General features: G+C 35.8%; 1 protein-coding gene across 2 annotated transcripts; it reads left to right on the top strand.

Moving 5' to 3' along the window:
- The first annotated feature begins 207 nt into the window (after positions 1–207).
- cdc42se1 (CDC42 small effector 1) lies at positions 208–13,217 on the top strand. 2 transcript variants are annotated; one of them, XM_067405054.1, is made up of 5 exons: positions 208–319; positions 1,631–1,962; positions 6,514–6,618; positions 10,721–10,800; positions 10,882–13,217. In XM_067405054.1, exons 2-4 carry the CDS (start codon positions 1,909–1,911, stop codon positions 10,787–10,789), a joined length of 228 nt encoding a protein of 75 aa, XP_067261155.1. In that variant the 5' UTR covers positions 208–319; positions 1,631–1,908; the 3' UTR covers positions 10,790–10,800; positions 10,882–13,217. The 2 variants fall into 2 exon arrangements, with proteins under 2 accessions (XP_067261155.1, XP_067261162.1); XM_067405061.1 differs by having other exon boundaries at positions 242–324.
- The last annotated feature ends 147 nt before the right edge of the window (positions 13,218–13,364 follow it).

Genomic DNA, 13,364 nt, shown 5'->3' with positions numbered 1-13,364 from the left:
ATGCAGTAAAGTAACAAGTTGGAGGAAATTAACCTCTCCGTTTTCATCAGATAATAGACCAATCAGATGAAAAAAAAAAAATCTATAGATTAAAGAAAGACAGGCTTTGTGTATATCTACTACATCCATCGGATATTTTGTATATATCAGTAGCCCAGTGGTGGCGCTGGTGGTCTCTGGTTTGAAGTATTTCCTCATATTAATGGGGGAAACTTCAACCACACCTCAGTGATCTGGGAAACACAGAGTCATTTCCACCCTCAGCTCTCCACTCAAGAGGCGCTTCACTCCAGCCCTTCACAGGGACTCTCTTTTACATGTAAGGTAGCGTTTTTCTTTATATTTTAATTCGTATAAGGAAAAATAACTTTTTCCAAGACTCTGTTGAACTTTATTAATTCATTTGAGGCGCTTACTCGGCCCGGTATCGATCGAGCTGGATTGCTGTGCCAAACTTTCAGCAACAGTTGAGTTTGAATAAGAACAGCGCTGGTTGAGTAATAAAGACCAGAAAGATAAGCGATGGACGCTGATAGTCTAGTTCACTTTAGTCGGATTACTCTCTGACAACTTAATCATCGAGGTGCTGTGAGTTGAAACTAGTCGATGGGGAAAAAACATTCATAAACTTTTAGACACTGCTGTATTGTTTTCTTTAACTTCCTCCGGGCTGTTTGTTTTTTCTGCTTTCGGCTCAGTGGTTTGTTTCTTTGTAACGTTTGTAACCCGTGGTTCCTCGTTTACTTGAGCTCATCTAGGTGTGTTAAGTAGCTGTCAGCTTAACAGGTTTCTTGCTCATAATTACACTGATTTTCCGTGTATTTCTCTTAGTTGTAACGGTTTTTCACAATAAAGGGTACTCAAGAAAGCGGTTGTGTGTCTTTAAAAAATAGTGAACTGCCTTCCTAGACAGCATAAAGAGTCCTATAATTGCTGTCTTTCTAGACAACTCAGCAGATTGGGTCGTGCTAACATTGTTTGCTTATTGACGAAATTTCATTTATTTATTATAAACTACCATGTTGTTTTTCGACATGCACAGTATTCTTTAAAATTAATTGGAGTACCATGTGTATGAATGTATTAATCATTCAATACAAGAATTGTATGTACTATGGAATTATTACTACATGATACGTATGGAAATGTCATGATTTTAGTCCATGATACTGCCATCCCAGACAGCAACATAATGTGGCCCAGATCCAGCCCACATCTGATACATGTGGATTACACACGGACCAGATGTGGGCCGGATCTGGGCCGACATTATGTTGCTGTCTGGGATAGTACTTAATTTTCTTTTTACGAAAATGGTAATACTATTCAGAAGTTATTTGAAGTACTACCATATAAATAAATGCCACATTAAATGAATATGGTAATTGATCAGTACCATATTACTTGTCAAAGTACCATGTTACTGTCATTGAAAGAAATATTAAGATTACAAAAACGTTGTATATTTGTCTTGTCTTTTTAAAGTTAACATTAGATTTGTCTTATTTGCTTCATTTGTAGTCTGACATTTCTTGTTTTGTCTGTAGTATGTTGTTAAATATATGGTGTGCTTGTATGATGGATTCATGTCTACTTCACTGAAATCATTTTTTTCTTTTTCATTAAACAGATTCGTTTGCAACATCACTGCCTCACATAAACCCCACAGTCCCACAGAATCAACTGGAAATCAGGGGTGCAGAATAACAGGGAATTTCTGAGGGGTCTTATATATACTTAAAGCAAAGACATCAACGAGGATTCTGCTGTGATCAGGACAGAGGTTTTTTGGACGAGCCACGGCTTATATCGCTGAGTGTTGAGGATTAGATTCTCTGTCTATCTCGTCTCTAAACGGCCTGCAGGGTGGCGAGAGAGAGGAGGGAATCCAACCGGTGTGTGCCGGAGATGAGTGCGTTCTGGCATAAGATTGGTTGCTGTGTGGTAGCCAAACCTCCTCCGGTAAGTGCTTCATTTGGAGAGATTTATAGTTTTATTTCCCAGACTTTCATCATAATTTTTTTTTTTTACAGTAAAACCTAGTTTTCAAAAATCTCCATGAATCACAGGTATTGATACCAGGCTCCTCTTGAGAGCAACATCTGGACTAATTTCATTAATTTGGTTTTCCCCGTGGCTCATGCGAGTTTTCTGTTCTCTAATCACGCGAAGAATGACTCACGCTGGTCTAGGACAGAAAAGAAACCTTTCAGCTGATGTGAATGTGACCCAGATAGTCTCAGGAGTTTGTCAGGAGTGCAAATGTGTTTTGGAGAGTGAAGCCAGACGTGAAACTCAGATGGACAAAGAATGCTCTGTCATTGGACGGGTGAAAGTGTGGAGGTTGCGTCATGGATCCAAATCACTTTGCATGTGAAGGTAGTCTGATAAATGTGCCCATACATGCATATTTATTATTATGGTAAATGATCAAGAGTTTGAGGCCAGTAAGATTGTTTGTTTAAAGAAATAATACTTTTATTCAGCAAGGATGCATTAAATTGATCATATTTTAAATAAATTCTGTTCTTTTGAACTTTGTTCTATAAATTCTATTAATAAAAATGTATCAGGAGTTTCAACAAAAATATTAAGCAGCGCAACTGCTTTCAAAAGTTCGGCATATTAGAATGATTTCTGAAGGATCATGTGACACTGAAGACTGGAGTAATGATGCTGAAAACTCCGCTTTGCATCACAGAAATAAATTATATTTTAAAAATATATTAAAGTACAAAACAGCTATATTAAATTGTAATAATGTTTCACAACATTTAGCAAATCGAGGGAACTAATTAGTAAACATGTGTATGATTTAGCTTACTATATTTTTCCCTGCATGTCATGCACGGGGCTTCGTATTGAAGAGTAATGTATGATGCATCTAATGTATTTTTGTTAAATTTGTCATGTGCTGTTGTTAAAATGAAAATTTTATTATCATTTACTCCCCCTCATGTTGTTCCAAACCTGTATGAGTTTCTTTCATCTGTTGAACACAAAATAAGAAATTTTAAAGAATGTTGGTGTTCAGACAGTTTACGGCACCCATTGACTTCCATAGTATTTTTTTTCCTACTATGAAAGTCAACAGGTGCTGTAAGCTGTCTGAACCCACATTCTTGAAAACATCATCTTTTGTGTTCAACAGAAGAAAGAAAGTCATACAGGTTTGGACTTACTCAAACTTGAGGGTAACTAATGACAAAATGTTTCATTTTTGGGTGAACTATCCCTTTAAGTTCACCCAAAAATGATAATTGTTGTCATTTACTCACCCTAATGTCATTCTAGGCCCACGTGACTTTCTTCAGTAGAACACAAAAGGAGAAGTTTAACAATGTTGACGCTGCTATTTTTCATACAATGAAAATACAGTGACCACCGTCTGTCAAATTCCAAAATGAGCAATAGGCACCATAAAAGTACTGCATGACTCGCATACTATATTCTATATTTCCTTCTAAAGCCATATAGTTTGATATAAGTTACTCTTCTCTAAAAAGAATTATTTTCCACTTCATCTCTGAAATCTCATTCGCGCTTGGGCATATTCAGATGCGTTGTACCAGGTTTTACTTCATATGTTATTGGTTCGTGCACGACTTGATCATGATGCGGCAAGTTTGAAAAGTAGTTTTATGTGAATAATGACTAAAAGATCAGTCTGTTCCTCACACAAAATAACCATATGTCTTTTAAAAGACTTTTAAAATATAGCATGAGTTATATGGATCTCTTTTATTGGCACTTTTATGACCCTGTTGGCACATGAACAATCCCTGTCTGTCTTCTTTCATTTCTTTGGAAAAAAGCAAGTTTGGACATTCTGCTAATCTTCTCCTTTTGTGTTGCATGAGCAAAAGTCAAGTGAGTAAATGATAGCAATAATTTAATTTTTGGGTGGGCTTTCCCTTTGAGGAAAAGAATCATGTTTTTATTTCTAAAATAGCTTAGAATATTTGACAATTCTTTTTTGGCTCCATTCAATCTTTGTTAGTCTGTTAATCGGTTTGTTTTTAGTCTGGATTGGAGTTCTGAGCCAATGATGAGTGACCCAGGTTTACCATGGTCTCCTGTAACAATGACAGGGGGTTCTGAAGGGAAGCTGGCTTCTCCGAGCTGGGAGTGCTCATTCTTTTCCTCCCTCCTTCCTGTTTTTATTTTTAGGTGCTTGTTTGTTCTATTGTTGGGTGGGTGGGGGGGTGAGGTTAGACAGCAGTGGGCATCTGTAACACAGACCAATGCTACTTCCCAGTGCAAGAGCAATTTTCTTATACTGATTTAGATAAAATGATTACCTAAGTGTCTCCTTGCATCAGAGAAGGTGATAAGGACTAAAGCATATGCTATGGGCCATTGGCTATACACATTATGAAAGTAAACACCTTTTTGAAGGATGTCTGGAGTTCCATAAGAGAGTTTTGCATTTAAAATATGTTGTAACTTTAGGCAGTTTTTTTATTTTTCACCTTAATTTTGTCAATGTTCTTTGAGGTTCACTTAACCTCAATGTTAATAACGTTTTTTTGCACAAAAACAAAATATATATGCAGAAAAAAATGTTAATTTTCAACACTCATTCTGACACTGTCTGAAATGATCAATTTTTAAGGGGTGGCTCCTTTAAGGCTTGTCAGTAAATGGCCTCTCCTATGATTGGCTAATGTCATTGCATAGGAAACAGTATCAACAGCCACTCACTACCATTTTGAAATAATTTTCTTCAATTTTGTGATGCAGCTGCTGTCAGATCAAATTCAATTTTTCAACTAGTGTTAATTGTGTCAGCTATTTTCAGTCCTGTGTCAAATAAACTTTTTAGTTTTTGTCATATTTAGTCGGCCATGTCCTGTTTTTGTTTAGTCGAGAGATTTTTAAGTTTTTATTTTTTAACCACATTTTAGTCTTTTTTTTTTTTTTTTTTTTTCCATCAACAATATTGCATGTTGATATAGTCGCAATTTTCTTTTAGTGACCTTATTATTGTCTCGTCATCGTCTCATCTTATAGTCATGGGAAAAAAAGCTTGTTGACAAACATTTTTCGTCATAGTTTTTGTTGACAAAATTAACTCAATTTTCAGCAAAAGTTTATTTGTGAACTCTCCACACTGCCTTCTTTACAAAACAAAATGCACCGAACAAACATATAATTCTGAGATGCAATCCGGGACAGCATTAAATAAACAATCCACTTGTTCCTGATGCTGGGATCCTTCTGAATTATGTACAGAGATGCAAATGAGCTGTTTAAACTGGACACGTCAAAGGGAAGATTTTTTCAGTCTTCCATTTGTCCTGTTGTCGACAGATTCAAGAGCGTGGATTATGTCACAAACTGAATACACATCTGTATACAGTATCCAGTGTAGACAGTGTCAGTGATTTATAATGGGTTCTGTTTGCTTTTGATGCGACATGACACTCACGATCACATCAAGTGTAGGCAAATGTCAGCTATTAAAAACTGCATGCCAGTGGGCGGGGCTGATGTATAAGTATTCATCGATGTCTTGCTCTGGAGGCAGTTATATGCAAATGTATTTGCCCGTGTAACGTCAAAGATCACGCAATATCAATACGAGTTTATATTATAAAATAGTTTAAAAATAATTATTATTATTATCATACAGAAATTAAAAATAAATATTTATAGCCACATTTTATTCTAAATTGCACCTCAAAGAGTTTTAGATTTGTCATATTGAAATTATTTAAATAAAGAATATTACTGTTATTTTGACAGAAAGAACTGTTTATGTAATGATAAAAATAATGTTAAAGTATAAATGTTAAAGCAGATGTATAAAAATGTTATCAATAGAAACTCACTTCTGTGAGTTTTTCATACCAATTGTGAACGGAACAAGAGTTTACATAAACCATACGCAGACCACTTTTTCAAACTGACTCTGGTGCGGCTTGCTTGTACACTTTTACACTAGCCAAATGAACTGAATACTGACATCAAATGATCTCTGGTCTGTTTTTTAGATGAGTCTAGAAGATGTATTTGATGGTTGACAATGTAAATCCACTGCTATATGTTGTGTTAAATGCACTTTGTTCAATATGGGCAGACAAGTAATGGCATGTATGCCAACACCCCTACTATGGCACATGATCTCATCAAATAATTATTCTGGTTGTTGATACAATGTTTTTTTTTTTGTTTTTGTTTTTTTTAAAAATTTATTATATAATGTCTCACTAACTTTACCGCATAGTCAAGGTCTGAGAAAGAAAGAAAAGAGAAACCGCTGAGTAAATTGTATGACATTTGGGGATTTTTAGAAACTATCCTGTTTATCTTCAGGATGTATCCAGGAATAGATTCCATCGGGAAAAATTAGTGTAATATCACCCAGGCACTGGTATGGTCTATGTATGGTCACATGACAGGCTCCACTCACTACACTTATATTTTCAACAACAACTGTGAAAACCTGCCATTTGAATGCTTTGTATCTTTATGCTGGACTTTTTTTAATATAAGCCTTTATGTTCACAGAAGAAGAAACGGAGGAGAATTGACCGTAGCATGATCGGAGAGCCCACAAATTTCGTTCATCTGACACACATAGGCTCTGGTGAAATGGCAGATGGCATGCAGCCGGTAAGATGTTTTATTGTGTTGGTACAGTGGGACTCACTCATCTTAATGTTTATGGCATGGCTATAATAAATTGACAATGACAGAACAAATGCTTCTGCATGGATTCTTTACTAAACCTCAGGGTCATACCGAGAACATCTAAATGGGCTTTGCTGGGATTTTTGTACAAATACACCTGATACCCCCTTTCAAACTTTTTGAAAGTCCCTGATGTTTTTCTTTTGCCCTCTTTTCCTTTCGTTTTTTCCCTTACACCAGCTGCACCTGTCAGTTGTCTGAGCATGTCATGTTTAAAGGGGTGGTTGATTATGATTTTACCTTTTAGCTTTAGTTAGTGTGTAATGTTTCTGTTAGAGCATAAACTACATCTGCAAAGTTACGACGCTCAAAGTTCAAAGCAAAGGGAGATACTTTCTTTTAAAGAATTCTGTTTAAGGACTACAACAAGCTTCTTCTCGGGTTAGTGACATCACTAACCCTAAAATTTACATAAACCCTGCCCCAGAGAACAAGCAACAAATGGGTGAGGCCATGTTATTGCAATACAGTACGTAACACAAATGCAATGGCATAAAAGCAAGATGACAACATAAGTTGCAGCATATACTCTCTGGCTATGTAGACATCTTACAACAGTTCCCACATGAGCTATTTATCATGATGGAATATGCAATCAATAACTTTAAGATAGTTAACTTCACATCAGCAGCATAAATTAATCAACTAACCATTCAGAAATGTCCTGTTGCATTCTACATGTTGTCACTTCTTCTCGAGTCTCTCCATCATTGTCTGACTCCGGTTTGAACATAAAAGTCTGAACGGTTTCTAACATTTTAATTGTGACTGCCTTTGGTAATTGGCGCTGCTAACATGAGCTCTTGAAACTCCGCCCTTTTCGTAGGAGCAGCAGCTTATTTGCATTTAAAGGGACACACAAAAAAGGAGCGTTTTTTTTAAGAAGTGACAAATTTAACATGCTATAAAATTATCTGTGGGGTATTTTGAGCTAAAACTTCACATACACACTCTGGGGACATCATTTACATCTTCTAAAAGTGGCATTATAGGTCCCCTTTAACTGCTTCGCATGGATGTTGGACATTCTCTGATAAAGTGGTGTAGTAGTAGTAGTAGTAGTCGTATAAATATATTTTTTATCATTATTGTCATTATTATTCTTTTTTTTATGTAAAGACATCATAAATATCAAGATGTCTAATGAGCATGGGAGCAATAATATTTCTAATTAGTTTATTTTAGTTTATAAAACCATTACAAAAATATATATTTTTTTTTTTTGCAAAGACAAAAATGTCAAGACTTTGTAAATATGATGAGCTTGGGAGCACTACTCTTTTGGTTTAGTTTTATTATTTTAATAATTTTTATTATTATTTAAAGGCTTTATAAATCTAATGAGTTGGGTAATATATTTGTTTTTAGTTTAAGTTTGTAATAAAAAAGTAGTATTCTGTCATACAGGTGTCATAAATCTAATTCGCAAAGCAAATTCATGTGTGGTTGAAAAAAGTAGACATGCTGCATGTGTGAGATGTGATACTGAAGTGGGACTTGTTTGAGATCTTAGCTTGTGTTCATTGGGCTGTTGTGTTGTCAAATAAGAAAGGTGAGGAGTTATCTAATCCTGCAGTTCACAGAGGGACTGAATACCTGGGCAGAATCAAGCAGACTGCAACTTGCTCAGAGGAATGTTGGCGGACAGCCCATCAGAGACAGAATAGAGCTCTTTAAATGAGGAAATGTTCGTCAAGGTCTTTGCAGTGGCCATTGATTGATTTTTAAGTGGCAATCTTTAGCTTTGTGTGTTGTTTGCAAAATGTACAGCTCTTAGGTGACTCAACATCTCTTAAGAAATGCGCAGTTTATACAATTGCAGCTTTAATAGTTGTATCAAAGCAAAGGCTGAACCTGTTAACAATACTCTGCTGATAGCTGAAACTTTCAGTGATAAGCGGTATTGGTTGATATCAGCCTTTCATAGTCCATGTGATGTGCTGATTGTTAAACACAGGTGATTGACCCGCTGGGTTTTCCCTTGTGCTTCTGTTCTTTTGTGTTGTACTGGGAAATTGTGTATAGAATGAACCAGAGAAAATGGACTTCCTTCTCATTCTGCTGTGAGATTCAGTGTTCCTGAGACACATGATGTAACAATGGGTGTGACGCTGTGAAGAGCTCTGTGTGTGAAACAGGCTTGTTGATGCATGAAGGATGTAGTGTTTTTTTTTTTTTTTTTTTTTTTTCAGCTCCACCTCTAGAAGTGTGAAACTCTTTTACAGTTTATGCATCATGCAGCATTGATGTAATCCAGTGTTTTATCTTATTAACAGTATGCCTCATAAACAAAAGCTTCATTTGCAAAGATGGCACATAATACAATTTAACTAAAGATTAAAGATTAAAATATTTTTCTAGTCAACTTAGGGCTGGGGAATATATATCGCATGCAATTGTCACGCGCATTTCGTCAGTAAAGCCGGTTCCCTGATTACTGCTAAATCCCCCAGTCCTAAGTCGACTAGTAGTCGTTGATTTGAGCGATTAGTCGACTAATTGTTTTATTAATAAACCATGTAAATCATAATAATGAGCTTTTATAATAATACATAGCCGAATCAGCGGTCAAACATGTGGTGTGAAGGGAAAAAAAAAAAAAAAAGAGAGACTAAACATTTTAATATTTTATTGATAAACTAGTGTTTTATGTGTTTTCAGCTACAGAGTGGACGGATTACATAATCTGAGAATATTTGTTTTAGATTTAAATTGGCTCATTTAAAAGTAGACATTTCAAGCTTATAGTATATACTTGCCTCACAGACATGAAAAATATATCTGAGTTTCGGTTCGTTTTTGTGATGATAATAGCGCACATTTATCTATGTTAGTTAACGTCAGAGCGAGCAGACTTGTAAAGTTGCTACTACTTACATGTTTCAAGTGATAAGCCATATTTGATGTCGATGAATTATGAATGATATAGGCAAATGTTTGGATTTCCTGCCGTTAATGATCTGTCCATCATAGAATGTCTGATTTCGGCACTTCCTGTGGAGATTTATTTTTTCTTTTTCTGCGACTAACCGATTAATACCAGTTTTGGTCGACTAAGCTTCTTCTCACCGACTAACCGTTAGTCGACTACTAGGGGGCAGCCCTAATACAATTTTTGTTGTTGTTGTTAAATAATATATTTTTTAAGATATCACCTTTCATGTAGTGTGTAATATAGCTGTTTGTGAATGTAAAAGGTCTGCATAATTTTAAAACATCGAAGTGGATGACAATTAAAGTTATTGTCTCCTAGAAGAAAGAATCGATTCTAAACTGCTGAAACTGAGTCGTCAGCAATTCCAGTCTTACTTCCTGTTACAAACCTTTGTAACAATGTAAAAAATTTGCATAAAGCCAGCCTGTGGTATTCATTGGCTGCCCACAAACAATGTCTACTTTGACAAATCATACTGTAGGTGTAGCTGATGCCTGGAAGAGTTTGATTTGTATTGTCGACATGTCGAGAAGATGCTGTTTTTAGCACTGCAATCTACTTTGCATTCACTTCAAAAGGTTGAGGACTTGCTCTGGAATTGATATAGAAAAACCGACACCATCATTACTGTGTATACAAGCACTGAGGAAGCCACCAGAGCTGAAATTCAGATATGGTAATAGATGTTTAGTTTTTGACACGTGATGTTAAGACCAGTCAACAAAAGACTGGGCCATCTGACCAATCAGAGCAGAGTAGGCTCTCGAAAAGGTGGAATTTAGAGAGACTAAAAACAATTTGTTTCAAAGATTCAGACACTTTTTTTTTTTTTTTTTTTTGACACAGAAGAAGGTTTTGCATTCTGAAAGTTACTATATTTTCATAGTACAGCAGACTATTTTACCTCAAAACATTATGAGTCGTCAAATTGTCCTTTATGGCCATTTTAAGACTTTTTCAAGGGAAAATTACTATACTACTAAAAGTATAGATGTGTTTGTTAAAGTGAACTTCTGTTTTTGGACTTTTTGTTTATAATTATGCATGTTTTCCAAGCCGATAACCTGATTGTGTCACTTCCTCTTGCAGTCTGGCCCAATACAGGAACAAATGAGATCCAAAGTGCCTCACGCTAATGGACGAAACAGCTTGTTATAGCCTTTTTACCTGTGAGTATGAACACGCACACCCTCTTCTTCCTCTCACGTTCACTCAATTTTTTTAACCATAGACCCTCATCTGTTCCCCAGGATTTTTTTTGTTTTGTTTTTACCCCAAGCTCCAAAGTGTCCTCAGCAGAACTTGTCCAGCTAGCAGAACTGTACCAGTTAGGAGGAGATAGAGCAGATTTTGATTAAAAAAAAAAAAAAAACAACCTTCGATTGCTGCAGCTACCAACATGGACGCCACCTCTGCAGGTTTATGTTTTGGATCCTCTGGAATGTTTCAGAGGAGACATTTGTTATTAAATTTGGACCTGATTGTATGAGAGCGCCTGACAAAGAGTGTGAATGTGTGACGTGTGCATTTGAGACGCTGGCTGTGCTTGCTGTGGAAGAGGAAAGGCTCTTATCGCTTTGACAAAGGGGACTATTTGACTGCCTTCCCAAAGTTATAACCAGCATGTTTGTCATAGTCTGTCATTGATAAGGATGTGTGCAAATGTGTGTTTACTTTTGTTTTGTAATGGAAATATATGTGCACCTATACCATTACAGTGTCTCCAGCTGCTTGTCATTAACAGTTGCACAAATTGGTGTTGATTAGTGTATGATAAAAAAGCTCATCTGGAATGTGTATAGTAGATGGATATAGTATGGAAATATGGATTTGTTTTTCCCCTGCATGTCTGATATTGCATTTACAAAGCTCGATGTGACTGGGTTGTTACTCTAAAGGAATAGTTACCCATCCCCCAATTAATTTTAAGTCATTCCTTCCAACTCCATATAACTTTTTTCTGTGGAATTTTTTTTGATAAATCTTCATGCAGGACATCAATGCATATTGACATCATGACTGTTGAGCTGCAAATTAAAGGCCTGTATGACCTTATATTCCAAGTTTTCTGAAGTTATATGTTTGCTTCATGAGATTAACAAACCAAATTTGTTATTATTTGCTGATAATAGTCACCTCAAGTGAACTGTTAAAGGATAGTTCACCCAAAATTGAAAATTCTGTCAACTCCCATTGGACCCCATTGACATCCATAGTATTGGGTGTAAAAAATACTATGGAAGTCAATGAAGGCAATCAACTATTTGGTTACCCATATCCTTCAAAATATCTTTTGTGTTCATCGGAAGAAAGGAATTCATACAGGTTTGGAACAAATTGAGGGTGAGTAAATGACAGAATTTTCATTTTTGGATGAACTATCCTTTTAATTCGAGAATTATTGTTTCAGGAATATTGAGTCAATAATTTGGGATCATATGGCTTCAGACGACTTGGAATATAAAGAGAGTATTACATTGGTTTTGTGCAATTCAGTTTAAATTTAAAATTACATTTTTTGGGGGGAGCAACTAACATTATGCACAATTGTTATATTGACAAAAATGCATAAATTCTTCAAAGTCTCCACTGAAAAAAAAAAAAGAGTATCCGCATCTGAGTTTGGAACAATGGTGAGTAAATGATTTTTTGTTTTTAGGTGAATTATTCCTTTAATTGCTAAGTATTAGAAATAGGCTATTACCTGACTATCTGAGTTGAGACTTTGAACGGTGGATACATTCAGGCTTCCTGCCAACAGCGAGCCACTGCCCTTTGTCATTTAAACCTCACATTTAGTCTCACTTTCACACATGAAGCTCCACCCCACACAAGCTTGAACACACGCTCTGTTTCCAGCCCTCGCACAGCACCATGATTAAATCACTGATTTACACACACACACTTTGTATACTTTACTCTGTACTTTGTTTTGAATACTGCTCAGTGTAGCACAATGTTGGGCTGAAATGATAAACAATGTTTTTGCTTGTAATTGTGATGTTGTATTTTAAATGCATTGCTCTGCAAGATCCCAAACTGTAATTTACTTTTAGTGTTTGCTGTAATTTGCTAGGAAATGTCATAGGAAAAACTGTGCGTAGTGAAAGCTTTCAGAATGTGCATGCTGCTTTTAGAAATCCAATTATTTTTTTATTTTTATTTTTTTTTTACTGTATATGTAGAGTGGAGCTGCCCGGTGGCGCTCTAGAAATGCATTTCATTCTTAGGAGACGGTCCTAGAGGAACATGCAGATGTTTGCATCTCAGCCAAAGACCTCAACAGCTCCCTTAACTTAATTATGCATGTTGCTTGCAGACTTTCTCGCTTTTTGGTTTTGTTTGTGTGACTGTTTGAAAGCCATGATGTTTGTGCAAAGCACTCATTATGCCCTTATTGTTCTTAATACTTTTCCTTTTGTTGTTCCTTACTTTAATTTTTTTTTTTATAAATGTCTTTTAGTTTATTAGTCCAGCTGATTGATTGTGATCAAACGGGAGCAGTAATAGTGTTCTGTTCATATGGCATGGTAATGATGCATCCTTTTGTTGTGCTTTGATTTGCAACAATACAGTTGTACAAAGAACGGTCTGTTGTTGTTTTTTTTTAGACATAAAAATATTGTCTAAAGTGTATTATCAAATTATCCCTAAAGTGTATTATCAAATTATCCCAAGACAATTTTTAAAAGTGGATTGACATGTTTATGTTAACCAAACATTTAAATGTGCA

This window comes from Chanodichthys erythropterus, chromosome 2 (genome assembly GCF_024489055.1).
Source record: "Chanodichthys erythropterus isolate Z2021 chromosome 2, ASM2448905v1, whole genome shotgun sequence".
Classification (NCBI taxonomy): Eukaryota; Metazoa; Chordata; class Actinopteri; order Cypriniformes; family Xenocyprididae; genus Chanodichthys; species Chanodichthys erythropterus.
The sequence above is the reverse complement of the archived record's forward strand: the minus strand, read 5'-3'. Positions and strand labels throughout refer to the sequence as shown.

What these genes read in the sequence shown, in the direction of transcription:
- cdc42se1 (XM_067405054.1), top strand. Translation starts at nt 1,909, where the DNA reads ATGAGTGCGTTCTGGCATAAGATTGGTTGCTGTGTGGTAGCCAAACCT. An exon ending in TGGTAGCCAAACCTCCTCCG is followed by an intron (nt 1,963 to 6,513) that starts GTAAGTGCTTCA and finishes TTATGTTCACAG; the next exon opens with AAGAAGAAACGGAGGAGAAT. An exon ending in TGGCAGATGGCATGCAGCCG is followed by an intron (nt 6,619 to 10,720) that starts GTAAGATGTTTT and finishes TTCCTCTTGCAG; the next exon opens with TCTGGCCCAATACAGGAACA.